The sequence below is a fragment of the Geotrypetes seraphini genome, chromosome 2, assembly GCF_902459505.1.
Source record: "Geotrypetes seraphini chromosome 2, aGeoSer1.1, whole genome shotgun sequence".
Classification (NCBI taxonomy): domain Eukaryota; kingdom Metazoa; phylum Chordata; class Amphibia; order Gymnophiona; family Dermophiidae; genus Geotrypetes; species Geotrypetes seraphini.
The window spans coordinates 183233417-183251524 of record NC_047085.1 but is presented as its reverse complement, the minus strand read 5'-3'; the positions used below and the strand labels follow the sequence as shown (position 1 = coordinate 183251524).

General features: G+C 41.0%; 1 protein-coding gene across 6 annotated transcripts in view; it reads left to right on the top strand.

Annotated features, from left to right (window-relative positions):
* The window catches only part of CARMIL1 (capping protein regulator and myosin 1 linker 1), a 476507-nt gene that overhangs the window by 307314 nt on the left and 151085 nt on the right, over window positions 1-18108 (top strand). For all 6 annotated transcript variants that reach the window (XM_033934492.1, XM_033934489.1, XM_033934488.1 and 3 more), the window contains exon 18: window positions 14240-14321. In XM_033934492.1, the coding sequence (XP_033790383.1) occupies window positions 14240-14321 (82 nt within the window). The remainder of the gene's footprint in view (window positions 1-14239; window positions 14322-18108) is intronic.

The following is an 18108-nucleotide window of genomic DNA, read 5'->3' as shown; positions in this document are numbered from 1 at the left end:
AGTTCTGCTCTAAGGGGCTGATTATATAAACGATGCGTAAATTGGCTGGCACCTAGAAAAATGGCACTAGCCACTTATAGAATCACGGCTAATGGCGCCTATGTATAAACTTAGGTGCCTGAAATGTAGGCCAGGGTTTTAAAGGCCTACATTTCAGGCACCTCAGTTTTTGGAGAATCACGTTTAGTGGTGCCTAAGTCATGTTATGTCCATAGACACACCCACTTAGGCGATAGGTGCTGCTAAGCGACATGCGACAGGCATCTATCACCCAATTATTATTTTTTTTAAAATCAATTATTGAGGCTATTAATTGTATTTTGCCAATTAAGTTAGGTGCCCTTTTTAGAATCAGCCCCTAAGTGTATTTCTTATGCTTAGTTAAATAGTTGGACATTAAAAATAAAAAAAAACCTAATGTTAAGTAGTGCTTTCTGTATCTAAATATGGAACTAATCCATTTTTTAAACATTGTTTAATGTGGAATAAGTGTCCTTCTCGATAATGCTTGGTTCTGAGATACTTGAAAACTACAATGGAGCATCTGACTCATTGCATTGTTTAGTGTATAAGCTGCTATCTGCTCTGTCAATTTTGCTACACCAGACTAAAACTTCTACCACTTTTAAAGTTTTTGCAATGAAGCTATGCTTGATTTACTCTATTAAACCCTTCTAAATTTGAAAATATTAAATTGCTGAATGCAAGTATAGGAGGAGGTTCTAGTGAAGGTATTTATGTTCATCTGGTGTCTTAATGGAAATCAGCAGTGTTGTCAGTCAAATGTGTTTATATGTCAGTGAATAAGGCACTAGTATGGCTCCTCAAAGAGTGCTCTGTAGTTGATTCCGATTCGTGGGGTAGACCCATCTCTTATTAAGGTGACGTTTTACACTGAAACAAGGTGAATTGGTCATTCAGATTTTTTGAAAAAGCTTAGGTTTTGTTTACATGTTTAAATCAGGCTATATGTACAAGTAGCAGTAGATGTTCTTTAGGTAGACTGTAAAAACTATACATCCATTGCATATTGTTTGTTGTTTCGGTTTCTTGATATACTGCCTAATGAGGAGATGCATAGATATTTTAGATTGGCAATACACATCTTGGAGAATTTTCCCATTCAGAAATGGCCTTTTAACCTGCTCCAAGTCCCATATGCTCTGGCAAACTTATTGTTATGACCTGGAGTTTGGAGGAATGCTTAAGTGGGAGGTTATACTTTTTTTTCTCTAGCACTGAAAACTGCCATTTTGTTCCTAAAGTTTGCATTTTGGAGCTCAGCTCCTCATGGTTGTGCAGGTTTTCAAAATACACCATGTACATGTTGAAGTAGCAAAATTGCATCTTATATATTTTTCTAGTGATACTTATGTGTGAACCCCCCCCCCCTTATGAAGCTACTTTTTAAAATGTATTTATAATGTCTTCTGTTCTTTACTGTGCCAAAATATGTATTCTGCTTAGGCAGTCCTAATTGTATTTTATAAAGTTCTAGCTTGGTCTTATGCATCGTTATGACCTAAAAGACCTATACAAACTTGTTTTCCTCCTTCATGGGAAGATACATGCTGACTGTTGGAGTTTGAATTGTCACCTAAAATTTTTGACATGAGGTATGCAAACCAAAAAGTGATTGGAAAAAAAAGGCTATTCTAATCTCTATAATATCCTATATGTAAAGGTGGGCTTCAGACTTGTGATCTTGACACCTCAGAACTTGTGATTTGTTATTCAGTTTGATTTTTTTAATATTCTTTCCCCATAGATTAAATCTAGGCTCATAAATCAAATTGGAGGAATATTTACAGTATATGGCCGTATTTTGCATTTACCCCCTCGTAAACAGAAAATGACAGATGAATGGAATCAAACATTTTGGTTTGAATACGGGAGATATATTTGAAGGCAGTTAAAAAAAAAAAAAGGAATCCTTTCTCTGTCTTGAATGTGGCTGGTGCCTGGAATGTCCTCCTGAGGAAGGTAGTGGAGAGGAAAACGGTGATGGAATTCAAAAAAGCATGGGATGAACATAGAGGATCCCTACTGAATCCCTACTGACTTCCTTAATCTCTAAGGTCCAATTACTCCACTCTCGAAATAAGTTTGCCGTCCTCCTTCAATTCGACCTTTCCGCTGCTTTTGACGTTGTTCACCATGACATCCTAGTCTACCAACTCTCCGAGATAGGCATCAACTCTACAGTCTTAGACTGGTTCTCTAAATTCTTACGCTCTCACTCTTACACCGTCAACATGAATGGCACCTCATCCGCCCCCTGGCAACCAACGTGTGGAGTCCCACAAGGCTTACCTCTTTCTCCAATCCTGTTTAACATCTATATGTCCTCCCTTAAACTCCTCCACCTATCACTCCTAGAAACAATTTACACTTATGCTGACGATATCCTAGTCCTCCTCGAGACCGACCCAAACCTTACCAACCTCTCGGAGAACATATCTTCCTGTATAATGAACCTCCAGTCCTGGGCCCATACTGTCAAAATGAAACTGAACGAGTCCAAAACTAAACTACTTTGGCTCGGCCCTAAACTTGACCAACTCCCCACCTCCATCCCCCTGTCCTCTGGCTCCACTCTGCAGCTGGAGTCCTCAAGCAATGTTCTGGGCATCATCATCGACTCCACTTTGTCTTTCAACGACCACCTCAATTCCTTGGCAAAAAAATGCTCATCAGCCTTCACATGCTGAGGAAAGTAAGATCCTATTTCCATCAAAATCACTTTACTGTTCTCGTCCAATCTATCATCCTGTCCAGATTGGACTACTGCAACTCAATCTACCTAAGCCTTACCAAGAAAAGCCTTCATAGACTTCAGCGGATCCAGAATGCCGCGGCCAAGCTCATCTTCGCAAAAAGTAAATTCGACCATGTTTCACCGCTCCTGTCCAAGCTCCACTAGCTTCCGATTATCGCCAGGGTCCACTTTAAATGCGCCTGTCTAACTTTCAAAATCCTCCATGGCATCCTCCCCCCTTCATCCCACTCTCCTGGAACTCCTTAAATCTTAATACCACCAGACCCACTCACAAACTTAAATTATCCTTTCCTTCATTAAAAGGCATTTCCCGCACAGGAAAACTAGGGACCTCCCTCCCCTTCAGACTCACTGAGTTCTGGAACAACCTTACCTCCCCCCGCCGGACCCTGAGCTCTCTCCAACTCTTCCGCAAACATCTGAAAACCTGGCTGTTTTCAAAAATGTAATACTTACCCCATCTTTGGCATCGTAAGCCCCCCAATCACCCTTTCTCTATACCCTTTAACCTTCATGGAGTTCTTTTCTCTCTCAACTCCTGTAAACCGTGCCGAGCTCTACGATTGTGGAGATGATGCGGTATATAAACCTAAGGTTTAGTTTAGTTTAGAGGATCTATAATTAGAAAATGAATGGTATAAATTGATGAACTAAAAGCAGACTTGCATGGTCTATGTCCCGTATATGGCAACTCAGTTTAGAATGGTGAGGGCTTCAATGAGAACTACAATAATTTGGAACTTGAGGGTTGTGCTGGGCAGACTTTACAGTCTATATCCCACAAACACATAGATGGATAGGCTGGAATGAGCTTCGACGGCAACTCCAGTAGCTGGAACCTAAGGACAGTATTGGGCAGACTTTACAGTCTATGGCCCAAAAAAACCAGATAAAAGAGAGTTAGCTCATAAATTTATACTGCAATATTGGAAAGACTGGATGGACTGTTCAGGTCTTTATTTGCTGTCATTTACTATGTTAAGATGTTTTTTTAGGGAAATTCATTTTTCTAGGCACTAGAATACTAGCACCTATGCGTGGACGTAGTTTAAGTACTATCACAGCACCTAAGGGCTCCTTTTATGAAGCCGCGTTAGCGATTTAACGCACATAATAGCGTGTGCTAATTTACCGGCCGCGCTAGTCACTACCGCCTCCTCTTGAGCAGGCGGTAGTTTTTCGGCTAGCGCGGGAGTTAGCGCACGCTAAAAAGGTGCATGCGATAAAGCCGCTAACGCGGCTTCGTAAAAGGAGCCCTAAGTGGTGTTATGCAAATATGAACATAAGAATTGCCATACTGGATCAGACCGAAGGTCCGTCAAGCCCAGTATCCTATTTGCAACAGTGGCCAACCCAAGTTCCTAGCTAGATCCCAAGTAGTAAATCAGATTTTATGCTGCGTATCCTAGGAACAAGCAGTGGATTTCCCCAAGCCATCTCAATAATGGCCTATGGACTTCTCTCTTAGGAAATTATCCAAACTTTTTTTTAAACGCCGCTAAGCTAACTGATTTCACCACATTCTTTGGCAGCGAATTCCAGTGTTTAATTACACATTGTGTGAAGAAATATTTTCTCCGGTTTGTTTTAAATACCCACTTAACTTACATAGTACCTGTGCACGCAGGATTGTATGGGCAGGAAATAAGCGTGTCTCCTAGTGATACATACAACTTACAGAATACTGTTGGTTACATGCCTATCTGCCACACTTAAGCGTTTGCACCTACCCCATCATTGCAGCTGGCATAAGTGTGAACACCTAAATGTTAGGTTTGTTAATACCCAGCTAAGCTAGTATTTGTGACTGTTTCTGGGGGAAAGGTGACTAAATTAATGGATTCAAAATGTTAAGAATGGCTGATTTTTCATGTCATGGGTGTATAAGCAGTCTGAAATTTATACACTTGAACTTCTGTAAATGTATTTTTTTTCACACAAAAGGATGATGTGTAGCCTATTGTGTTGTACTACAAATTGTTTGCTCTTACAGAATTCATTAAAACCTAATTTTCTTTGTTTCTGGTGACTTGTCAGCTTTTCCCAGAGATGGTCACATTTTATAAAGGAAAGTAGGCGCCTGCTTTGCTATATGGAATAAACTCCTAAGTGCCCCACATTACATTATATTGTACTTATAGACTGCGTAGCCATTAGTTCAATGCGGTTTACAAAAGATTACTAACAATGGTCACAATGGGAGAAATAAAGTAAGTTAAGTAGTCAGATATTTTGTCAAAAGATAGGTCTTTAGTTGTGTTCTAAACCTGTGGTTCCCAACCCTGTCCTGGAGGACCATCAGACCAATCGGGTTTTCAGGCTAGCCCTAATGAATATGCATGGAGCAGATTTGCGTGCCTGTCACTTCCATTATATGCAAATCTCTCTCATGCATATTCATTAGGGCTAACCTGAAAACCCGATTGGCCCGGTGGTCCTCCAGGAGAGGGTTGGGAACCACTGTTCTAAACTGTTTGTAAGAATAAGCTGTGAGCAGGAATGTTCAAAATTCTTTATCATGAAGAGCTGCTTGGGACGCTAAAGTGTGGTTTAAAAATTTCTTACTTTTGCAGCCCTGAACAGAAGGAGAGTTAAACAAGGGATGAGTTTTTCTACTATGTCTATAAGAAGCTAAAGAAAATCTGTTAACCAACCTAATTGTTGGTGCCCATTTATAGAATTGCCCCTTACCCATATATTGATTTTAAAAAATCTTGATGATCTGCTTGAAGAAGCCTATTGGTACTGGTGTTTTCTCTACCTTTGGAACTCCCCACAATTTACTTGTTGACACAGTGGCTCTGATTTTATCAAGAATTCCCCCCTTCCCCCCACCCCCGTCTGTTTCTGTGGTAAGAATTTGCTAAAGAAAACCTACTCACAGAATAGAAATGGTGCTAGAATGTAAGGACAGATGGCAAGTCAGTTTAAGCACTGCAAGAAAGACATTATGAGGCATAAGAAATGGGCTAGGAATCAGTGGGGTGCCATTTTCTTCTCAGCATCAGCATTGTTACCACAATTATACAGTATTTATTTTTTTTTTTTTTTAAGTTCAATAAAATTTATTGGAATTATATAATAGAATAATAGAACAATAAAATTTCAAGAGCATCAAATACAGATGAAGTAACCGAAGTCTGTACAAAGTCAGATAAAGAGATTATCAGATCTTATAACCAAGGTCTAGGTGTGCAGATAATGAATTGTAATACAGTAATAATCAGGTATGTATACCAGGGAACAACTGGAGAAACATGGTGATGTTGTAACAGAGAGTGGATTATAATCATGCATATAAACAATAAGTACAATAGTGATACGACCCAGGGGTATTAATCGTGTTTGGAGCAGTAGTATAAAACAGGATCCCATATATTATGAAATTGACGTAAAGAGCCTACTTTCCTAGCATATAGTTGTTCATATTTAACAATAAGGGTGATATTGGACCACCAAGCCGCATGTGAAACACCTGAGAGACCCTTCCAGTTAGAAAGTATAATCTTAAGAGCTAATAAAATAAGGGCTCTCAAGAGAATGCCCTCCGAGTCTGTGATGGTAGATTTTAGTGCGTGCGCTCCAAGTATAATTATAGAAAAGGAGATATCATCAGCAATATGCAGCATTTCACGTATATCAGACCAGATTAATTGCCAGAAGTTATTTAGCATTGGGCAATCGAAAAGCATATGTTTAAGCGTGCCATCCTGCATGATACATGACCAGCAAATATTCGAATTTGCAGAATTCATTTTTGCCAGCCTGCAAGGTGTCCAAAACGCTCTATGCAACATGAAATTAGCCGATTGCAATATTTTTTTAATTTATCATTTCAATACATCTAAAATACATTGATGTAAAATGAAATACAAAAGTATAACATCACTTAGTTATTCAGACTAAGCACCAAGAAATGAAACAATGAAATACTTATCATAATACAGTCCACAATCTAGTGAGGAGGAGCAAAATTAAGAAAAACCCCTCGGGGAAAAGGGAATTCATATACAATGAGAAATAAAGAAAATAGAGCAGCAATTGATGTTTACCTATCCTTTTAAATTAATCACCACACTAAATAACATGTTTCATTCTGGCTGTGTCGAGACTCCTTTACCCTCAAGAAAAAAAAACCTAGTTAGGCAAGTTAAAAAATATATATTTACTCCCTTGATGGGAAATACAACATTTACAAGGAAATCTCAATTGAAACACTGCCCCCAAGTCAATCACTTTTGGACGCAATAATAAAAATTCTTTCCTTCTGGATTGTGTCCATTTGGAGACGTCTGGGAATATATATATATCCTTTCACCTAAATAGGTGACTTGTTTTAAATTAAAGTATAACTTCAGCAGCATTTCTTTGTCCTGTAGAAATACAAGAGAGACCAACAATGTCGCCCGTCCCTGAATTTCAATATCAGAGGACTGCAGTATAGCAGAGACATCCCAATTGTGTATTTTCAGCTACTGGAATTTTTCTCTTTTGTGTTTGTTTTAAATAATAAATTCTCTGTAATGGGAGAAGGCTTGTTTCTGGAACTTTCCAAACTGTTAACATAAAATTCTTTAAAAGTTCTTGTGGTGACATAAACTTAGCAATCGGAAAATTAAGAATCCTTAAGTTAAAGTTTTTTTGTTGATTTTTCCAAATTTTCAATTTTCCTCAAAATCATCATTTTATCAATCATTTGTTTAGTAACCAAATTCGAGGTCTCTGTTGTTAACTGCTCTAAATTATTTAAATCCACCTGGTGCTGTTGAACAGAAGTCTCTAAAAGACTTATCCTAGAGGTTGAATTTGAAGTAATAGAAACAAAGTTTGTGCATACCAAAAGTAAGTTCTCAATCGCGGTCCAGATAGAATCCAGTGTTACTGCCTGTGGTCTCACCAGCGGCTTGAGGGGGAGATAACTGCCAGGTCTTCTTTGGCTTCTTCCCCGGAGAGTACTCTCTGGACTCCAACAACCTCACCACCGCTTCCTCCCACTGGCTCCACACTCCTTGCACGTGACGGCTCCAGCACAGGAGTCGGCGTTTTGATGATTACTTCCGGGTCTAACACGGCTGCAGAGCATGCCTCCCTCGATGTACTCGGCGAGCCCTCCTGCATAGTCTGCTCTACCAATGTTTTTCCGGGCTTTGGGGGTGTGTGCGGTCCTCGCGGGCTCAGTGAGAGCGACATCTTGCTGTCCAAGCTGTGAGCTTCCCCACTCACAGCAGCAGATGCGCCCAAAGTTGCAGGTTGGACTGTAAAGGCTGTAATTACAGTCTGCTGCGGCATTGAAGAGCCAGAGGTAGGTGGAGGGAAACCCCTCTGTTTCCCCCTTCTTTTAGGCATAGGAAAAAATCTACAACGATATATTTCAAGAAAATTTGCCTACAGAATTGGGACACTCTTCTCAGCGAACTGCTCAAGATGCCATCTTGCCAGTATTTATTATTATTGCCACTACTGCCTGTTTATATACTAGATCAGTCGCTCATCAAGACTATAATTGGAATATACCGTTCCCATTTGTCCAAAAACTTCTGTTGTAGTTGACTCTAGACCAGGGGTGTCAAAGTCCCTCCTCGATGGCCACAATCCAGTCGGGTTTTCAGGATTTCCCAATGAATATGCATTAGATCTATTTGCATGCACTGTTTTCATTGTATGCTAATAGATCTCATGCATATTCATTGGGGAAATCCTGAAAACCCGACTGGATTGCGGCCCTCGAGGAGGGACTTTGACACCCCTGCTCTAAACAAACTTTTCTATACTTCTGGAGAGATCATTTATAGAAGTACTTAATATTCCCTTTGTTTAATGAGTGTGTGAAATAATTCTGAAGTTCTAGGTTTTATATTTGATGGTGTTCCTTTCTGGCCAGAACTAAACCATGAAAGCCTGAAATATGTCTGTTTTTGCGGGGCTTTGATATTTTTCTTCCATACAAGTTCCAGGTCTTGTCAGTGGCATTATTCAGCTTCAGATTTTGGCAAATATTATTAGTTCATGCTTTGCCACAAATTCCCAGGCCTGTTGACTGCTCACTTCAACAGATCATCAGCCTAGCAATGGAATATCCCTATTACACTCTTCAAGTTCTCCTACCTTTCTAGTGATATTTGTTAGTACCATAACTTGCTTCTACAAATGAGACAGAGGGATTCTTATGACAGTCTACTTAGATCAGTGAGGGCAATGTTTTGATCATTATGGAGATTCAGACTTGGTAGGGAGGCCATTGAGGATCTGTTCAACCTTGGTTCTCAAGGGTTGCAATCCAGTCAGATTTTCAGAATTTCCCCAATGAAAATGCGTGAGGTCTATTTGCATGCACTGCCTCTGTAGAATACAAATAGACCTCATGCATATTCATAGTGGAAATTCTGAAAACCCAACTTGGCAAGGTCTGTGTTTGGATATCCCTGAATTACACTATCAATGCACAGTTGACCAACTGGGTCATCATTTGCACCCACCATCTAGTATGTTGGTCAGTGGCTGCCCTCCTAGATTTGCAGGTTTGCTCGGTGGTGGCTGACTAGGTAATATGATTGCAGCAACACCTGAGTGGCACAGTGATACAAGCTACTTGTTTGTATTCTACTAAATTGCTGCTGATCTAACTCTCCTGCAACATCTGCCTGTGTAGCTCCTGCTGCCACCACCTCTGACATGTGGTTGCAATAGCCCCCTATTTTGCATAGCTACAACAACTGTGTCATTTATTTATTTAAAAATATCTTATAAACAGTACTCCCCCGAAATTCAAGGGGGTTCCGTTCCTGGAACCCTCACAAATTTCATGGTTTTTCGCCTGTCAAATGGCAGGGGAGGCAGGAAAGGGCAGCTGGAGCGCCAGCGGATAAAGAAAATCACTTGCGGTCTGCTCCGACCACCTCTTCCTGTAGTAAAATCAGGCTACACCAATCAGGAGCTGCTTAGCTGCATTGACACGCAGCTTCTGATTGTTGTAGCCCGACTTTACTACAGGAAGAGGTGGTCGGAGCAGACCGCTAATGAGTGAGTCTGCAATTTGCTAACCGCGAATTTGCAGGGGGAACACTGTACTGCAAATCTACAAATCTAAGTGGCTTACAACATACATACATAGAATAGATATAACATTAAAACATGCTACTCTTCAAGACATATAGTATTCAAAAACCTGAACAATGTCTAAAATTTCTGTTATAATTCATAAAAATGCCTGAGAAAACCGATGTGATTTTAAAAGTTTTATAAAGGAACTCAGACTCAATCTTTCTCAATTCCTTTGGAAAGGAGTTCCATAATTGAAGTCCCATGACCATAAATATCGAGTACCTATACATCTCCAATCTAATTTGTTTAAAATTTGGAATATCAAGTAGTGCCTGATTACTTGAATGAAGGGGATGTCCTGGCACATGAAACCATTCTCAGCATCGAGAGAGCATGGGTAGGAATGAATGAGAATTGCTTCTGCCCCCACATCCTGCTAGACCATCATGGAAGCACGGTAGGCCTGAGGGTCCTCCCAGTGGGTCTGGGAAGGGGGTGGGTCATCATTGCTTGGGATAGGGGGAAGAGGGAGGGAGGGAGTGCTGATGGTGGGGAAATTACTAGGTCAAGGGGAGCCTGATGGCAGGGGAACTGCTGATTCTGGAGGGAGGGAGGGTGCTGACAGCGGGGACGGAAAAGGGATATAGGACAAACATACACACCTGCATTGATTTCAGCATGTGTCATTGGGAAATTGACTACTTCCGGTTTGCAGCAAATTTTGGTTTTCTGAGCTTTTCAGTTTTCGGAATTTCTGATAAAGGATCTTGTACCTGTACTACTTTCTGTCTGTGCTCTTAACTGTTTTTCCAGGACCACCTTATCCATTTACTGTTTTTCTCCCCTTTTTCATTTTCTGCCTTATATCCATCTTTCAAAATAGAACAAAACACAAAAGACCCCCCCCCCTCTCATTAATACTGGGCAAGTTTCTCAAATAATATTATCATGTAACATTTAAAGGCTTTTAAATATTTAAATGTGCTCATAAGCTCTTTAGCAAGGCGCCACAACAGCGGTACAACATTGCTGGAAAGGTGCTTGAATTTTAATCATAACATATTGCATGGTAAATAAGGTATAAAATGTACCGCAAAAAATGAAGAGTGGTTTCATTTTTGGCAGTGCTTTCGGCAGATTTTACATACAGGCATTTGTTGTTATCTTCATTTTTTGCGGTACATTTTATACCTTATTTACCATGGACCCCTGATGAAGGCGTGTTGTCCGAAACACGGACCGTGTTGGGTCCCTTGGTTGGTAAAAAGGTTTTTATATTACTGCATTTTAACTTTGGAATAATAAATTTTTGCCTGCATCGTGTACATTGTCTGCAGTTTTCGTTTGGTTTTCCTACTTCGGTGTTTTTCCTGCAGATTTGGTTGGATTTCTTTTTGTTGTTCATACTTTAGTGGCAAATCACTTGAGAACTATTTTCTTTGTCTCCATCCACTGATACAGACATAACCCACTTTGTCTGGACTAGTCTGATAGGACTAAAGGAAAGAAAGTTATCAGGTATGATATAAATATCCAATGGTCTATGGAGAGCATTTAGTACAGGTGAGCAGCTTTGCTCTTCCTATTAAAGTATGCTATAAGAAGAATTTTGTTTTGCAACCCTTTAGAGAAAGAATAGATGTGGTGATCATTCTAGGGTTTTCAATTTAAGAAAAAAAATTGTTGTTTGTTTTGTGATGATTGCTACATTTGTTTCTGCTTGCTGTGCACTGATAGATTTTTGCTCTCTTCCTCGTTGCTTTCCTTAGCTTGGTCACTGTGTAAGTATTCATTTTATTTTTAATCTTTGAGTGCAGTAAGCAGTTCATACATTTTTGGAAGTCTCATGATTTTGGATTGTTATGATATAGTATATAATATTAATTTACACAGCCCCCCGCCCTGCCGTTTACTAAGCTGTAGTAGAGGTTTCTAGGGAAAGGGATTGGGACATGTATACCGCCTTTTTTTTTTTTTTTTTTGCAGTTTTACAACCACACTTAAAGCAGTTTACATACAAGCACTTCAGGCATTTTCCCTATCTGTCCTGGTGGGCTCACAATCTAGGTAATGTACCTGGGGCAGTGAAGGATTAGGTGACTTACCCAGGGTCACAAGGAGCAGTGCTGGGTTTGAACCCACAACCTCAGGGTGCTGAGGCTATAGCTCTAACCACTGCGCCAAATGCGGCCCAGAGCGCTAAATGCTCTGACGCTGCTCTGATGCCTATAGAAATCCTTTGAGCGTCGAAACAGTGTTTGAGCATTTAATACTCCAGGCCGCAGTAGAAACCTCTATTGCGGCTACATGATGATCTGTATTTTTTTTTTTTTAACTTCAAGCTTCCTATAAATTACCTCAAGTTACCTCAGATCTTTCATAATAGTTTCTTCTCTAAGTTGTATTAAATTCTTTCATCAGCAGTTTGAACTCTAGGCTTAATACCTACATTTTAATTTAAGAAAGAGAATTGACCAGAGAAATACTTTTCTAATTACTTCCTCTTGCCAGCAAGCCCGCCTCTTCAAAATGGCAGGCCTTCCCCTTCCTGGGGCATCCTTGGATGCACTGGGAGGGGCCTAAGACCCTGATTGGTCCAGGTGGTGCCCCCCCCCCCCACCCCAAACAACTGGGCACAGGAGAAACCCATAAGCCAGCGGCTTCAGGAAGTCCTGCTGACTCTGATCGAAAATTCCCCTGCAGAAGAAAGCTTTTTAAATTTTGACAGGAGGGATGAGGGGAGGAGCTGTGCCTAGCAATTGCTTTTCTGAGCAGGAGATAGGCACAGTTCCTCCCTCTTTTACCGGAGCTGCTCTGCAATTGGGCACGATTCTCTAACTAGCATTGTCACGTGATTGACACATGATCGGCAGCTGCTGACATGGGCACTAGTTAGAGAATCCGGGGGTAAATGATTTAAGCTTCTGTTGTACAATATTTTCCTAGATTAGATGCTGTATATTGGTCTTTTTCATGGCAATCCTGATAAATATCTTGTTTAAAAAATAATTTACATGCATTAAAGCACTTGTTGGTTTGTTCTTGTTTTTCTTTGTGTATAAATACTGTGTATAGCAGCAGACATTAAGATAGCATTTGTTTGTATTATGAAAATATAGCAGATGGAAAGACATATGGCCGGTCTTTCCCTACTAGCACAATGTGTGTGTGTTTTCACTAGTTTCCCCACATGAAAGTGATTTAATATCTTTCCCAAGTGTTCATCCAAAAGAGAGCTTAGGAAGACACATTGTACATCTGTAGTTTTGTGTATTTCCTTTTGTCACTTTAAGATCTTTCTGTCATCTCTACATGAATTCAGATCCGTTATGTCTGCAGTATTTCTAGACTGGAGAAAGTGGAAGGTGTGACTATGAAGCTTCCTGACTGTCCAAAGTAGTTAGAGCCAATAATTGACAAAGGCTGCAGCTGTAAACAAACTGGGCATGGGCAGTTCTGCTCCCCAGCAGGGTTCTAAGGGAAATATTTAGCCCATATGGTAGTGATTCCCAGACCTGTCCTTGGACTCCCCAACTACTCAGGTTTTCAGGATATCCACAATGAGTATTCAGGAGAGAGATTTGCATATACTGTCTCTACTGCAGGGATCTCAAAGTCCCTCCTTGAGGGCCGCAATCCAGTCGGGTTTTCAGGATTTCCCCAATGAATATGCATGAGATCTATGTGCATGCACTGCTTTCAATGCATATTCATTGGGGAAATCCTGAAAACCCGACTGGATTGCGGCCCTCAAGGAGGGACTTTTAGACCCCCTGCTCTACTGCATGCAGATCTCTTTCATGAATATTCATTGTAGAAATCCTGAAAACCTACCTGGCTGGGGAAGCCCCTAAGGGCAGGTTTGGAAACTTCTACCATATGCAGTAGCAGGACAAAAAAGGTGCTCAAAGTTGGCATCTCAGCTTGCTTTCATAATATTTTGAGGTGGCACATCTTTTGCCTAAGGATCTGATTTCCTGAAACATCAAGAAGGTAAAATGCTACAGAAACACACTAGGGAAAGGATGGTGGTATTTAAGCCCATAAGGACTAAACATAAGAGCTGGGCAGCAGTACAACTGCAATATTTTTCTTTTCTGTTTTTTCTTTTGGCACTAGGGCTTTGCACCTATATCTCCCCACCCCCAACCTTTTCCATTTCAGAGGTTGCAGAAAATTGAATGCATTAACAAAAAAAAATGAGCTATTTCAAAATTGTGCCAACAGAATGACTTGCAGGCTTTCTGTGTGTTTGTTTTTTTTCAGCACATGCAATATGCTTCTAGTTTGCTAATTTTGTTTTAATAATGTAGAGCAAGACATTAGCATTTTGTAAAAGCCAAATTTTCATTTTTATGCTCTCTTCTAATGACCATTTAAATTTGTTGCGCTCACTGCTGACATGTTCTTTGCGTGCAGCTCAGATCAGCTGGTGCCCAGGTTTTAGAAGGCTGCATAGCAGAAATTCATAACATCTCAAGTTTAGACATTTCAGATAATGGTGAGTACTGTTTAAAAGTATAACTAATAATAGTAATAATAATGAACATGTTATGATGAAATAGTTCATTTCATATGATGTTATCTAAAAAAGAACACAGTCTTGTCAATCACTTCAAAGTTGCCAGTTACAATTTCTATTTCTGTATTATTACTGCACAGTAGCAAATTAGTCCTGAAGATCTCTATTCAGATCTGGTTTAGTTTCAGTGTTTTGCAACCTTTTTACACCCGTGGACTGGCAGAAATAAAATAATTATTTTGTGGACCGGCAAACTACTAGGACTAAAATTTAAAAACCCCGTTTCCACCCTACCTCCGCGAGCTCGGTCACCTCAGTAACTATAGAAAAATAGACAAATATAGTGCAAAATATAGACAGCAGATATAAATTCTCAAAACTGACACGTTTTGATCACTAAATTGAAAATAAAATTATTTTTCCTACCTTTGCTGTCTGGTGATTTCATGAGTCTCTGGTTGTGTTTTGTGACAAATTAGCTCTCTTCCTAGTTTTGTCACAGGAGTATCTAAGAAGAGCAGTAAACCCCTATGCAGGAGAGCTGGCCAGGTTGGCTCTGCTGAGTGTGATAGCGCTGACCTCACTTGCACCAACATTGATGAGACAGACACTGACTGCCAGGGAGAGTTCAGTCCAGTTACAGGTTACTCTCCCAAGCCTGCTATTGGAGCTCAAAAGAACTCAGGAGCTAGGAAACTACAGCTCCCAGAATGCCAGAGAACTAGCAGGAAGTTGTCACATAGGCAGACACAGCTACAGAGGGTTCATAGACAACAGCGCAAAAGACAAAAGTGCGCGCTGACAATTGAGCGCAGCGCGCGCCGCTCTAAATTACAGTTTTTAGGTGCTCCGACGGGGGTTTTTGTTGGGGAACCCCCCAGTTTACTTAATAGACATTGCGCCGGCGTTATGGGGGGTTTGGGGGGTTGTAACCCTCCACATTTTACTGTAAACTGAACTTTTGCCCTAAAAACAGGGAAAAAGTGAAGTTTTCAGTAAAATGTGGGGGGTTACAACCCCCCACAACACGGTGCGATGTCCCCCCACGCCCCCCCGTCGGAGCACTAAAAACAGTAATTTAGAGCGACGCAGCGACGCGGCGACGCGCACTGCGCTCAATTGTCTGGGCGCACCTTTGTCCCGGCGTGCTTTTGACCGGACACCGCTGCAGAGAGAGCTTTCTCCCTTCCCCCTCTTCAGAGCAGGGAGGGGCGAATTAGAGCCGGTTAGAACAGGGCAGCTGAGACCCAGGGGGGGGGGAAGGAGCCAAGAGGGCTGCAACGTGAGCCTGAGAGGCAACACAACTCAGCTCCCCAGCTGAATGCTGATGAGCTAGTAAGAGACTGTGAGATGGTGGACATTTCAGAGGTGTCTGAGCCCACCGTTGAGAGGGAGCTGGAAAGCTGGGAACCGATTGACATTGGTGTGCCAAGTATTCCCAGTGAGAGATTGGAAGCAATGGACACAAGCTAAAAGGTTGGAAGTGTTTTGCTAATTTGTGATTCTTACCTGTTTCATGAAAGTTTTGGGACTAAGTTTGCTGTGTGTTCAGAAGTGCTTAAACTTCCCAGAGCTAGGCTCTGAAGAAAGCTTTCACATAGTTTGGTGCCTTGAACTGCCTAAACTTTTACAAGCTTCGCAGCCTTTTGTTTTCCTTCTCTGCATACAGCTGGAGGCTAATTAGCAGTGATAAGTTTCTGCAGGGAACGTCATGAACGGAGCAGCTCCGTTTGTGTGAGTTCCCTAGCTGCAGGCAGCCTGTGGAAAGATTCCAAGTTTAGCAGTTTACTTTGTTTTGGTTTGGAAAAGTTTTATTTTTTCATGCAGCAGGTATTTTGTGTGCTTCTCCCTACTGCTCCTTCATTGGAAGAGAGCATTGCTAAAACTATATTACCATTTAAAGCTGGTGAAGAGGACTATGTTAATGAGACAGAAGTCCAGCCATAATTCTGGTTTGGTGTTTTCCTTTATTGTTTCTGATTTTTGATAGAACATTCATTCTTATATTGGTGAAGCCAGTGTGGCCAGGTTGGCCCTGTTTTTGCATCCTTTGTTTTTGAACAACTGTACTGAAAGATGCTATAACCTACTGATAACACCAGATCAGCCTGACCTAGAGTCAGAAATAAAAGTATATCCTAATTTTGGACCTTCCGGAGTGTGTGTGATATTCCTTGCCTGTTTTCACTGAGGTCATTTGTCCTATGGTTTTTACCCTAGGCAGGTGCCTATATAGCCTGAAGGATTCCCTAATTGAAGGGAACACGCTGGGAGAAGTTACGGTCGCGGTGAACCCGGCTCGCTGCGGTGATCAGGAGCCCATGGGTTGCAACAGTTTCCTTCTGTCTGTGTATCCTTTCTTTCATTTCTTTCTTTCTGCACTCAGGCCCAAGAATTATCCCTTTCTATTCGCTTCCTCTTTCCTTCCCATGTCTTTAGTGTCCCCAGTGCCTCCTTCCCATGTCTTTAGTGTCCCCAGTGCCTCCTTCCCATGTCCTTAGTGCCCCCAGTGCCTCATTCCCATGTTCTTAGTGCCCCCAGTGCCTCATTCCCATGTCCTTAATGCCCCCAGTGCCTCATTCCCATGTCTTTAGTGCCCCCAGCGGTTGAAGAACAGTGGTTTAGTTTATCTCAAGTTCCTCAATGGAAATTTGTTCTCCTACTAAAACTAGCATGTTGATATGGCATGGATCAGCTTAGGTCTCTGCTCAAGACAGTCTTGGAACTGAACATTAGTTGGGCCACCTCCAGACTGCATGAAGGTGGATTTGCAATGGGATTTTGGATTTAACTCATGCCTTTTCAGTAGTAGTTCAAGTTATGTTACATTCAGGTACAGAGGTACTTCCCTGGCACTGGAGGGCTGGATGACCTTTTCAATGCTTCTCCAGAATCAGGGGTGGTACCAGAGGATTGGAGAAGGGTGGATGTGGTCTCTCTCCACAAAAGCAGAAGTAAGGAAGATGTAGAGAACTACAGGCTGGTAAGTTTGACTTCTGTTGTAAGTAAATTAATGGAAACACTTTTAAAACAGAGAATAATGATGTTTCCTGGAATTCAGTGGATTACAGGATCCGAGGCAACATGAATTCATTAGAGGCAGATCTTGGACCTGTTCTTTTTAATATTTTTGTAAGCAATATTGCTGAAGACCAAAATCTGCAATAGAATAGACACCCTTTATGGTCTGAATAAGATGAGGAGGGACCTAGCGAAGCTTGTCCAAATGGTCTAAAATTTGGCAGCTAATATTTAATGCTAAGAAATGCAAGGTCATGCATTTGGGCTGCAAAAGCCCAAGGAACAGTACAATTTAGGGGGTGAAGAACTTTTGTGCATGAAAGAGGAGAGGGACTTGAGTATTATAATATGTAATGATTTTAAGGTTATAATATGTAATGATTGAAAAGGTGATGGCGAAAGCTGGAAAGATGGTTGGGTGCTTAGGGAGAGGTATGGCCAGTAGGAAAAAGGAAGTATTGATGCCACTGGTGAGACCTCATTTAGAATATTGTGTACAATTCTGGAGACTGTACTTTCAAAAAGATATAAACAGGATGGGGTCAGTCCAGAAGAAGGCTACTAAAATGGTCAGTGGTCCTCATCATAAGGTATATGGAGACAGATTTAAAGATCTCAATATATACTTTGGAGGAAATGCGGGAGAGGAGATATATGATAGAGATGTTTAAATACCTATGTGGCATAAATGTTCATGAGGCAAATCTTTCATTTGAAAGGAAACTCCAGAACGAGGGTGCATATG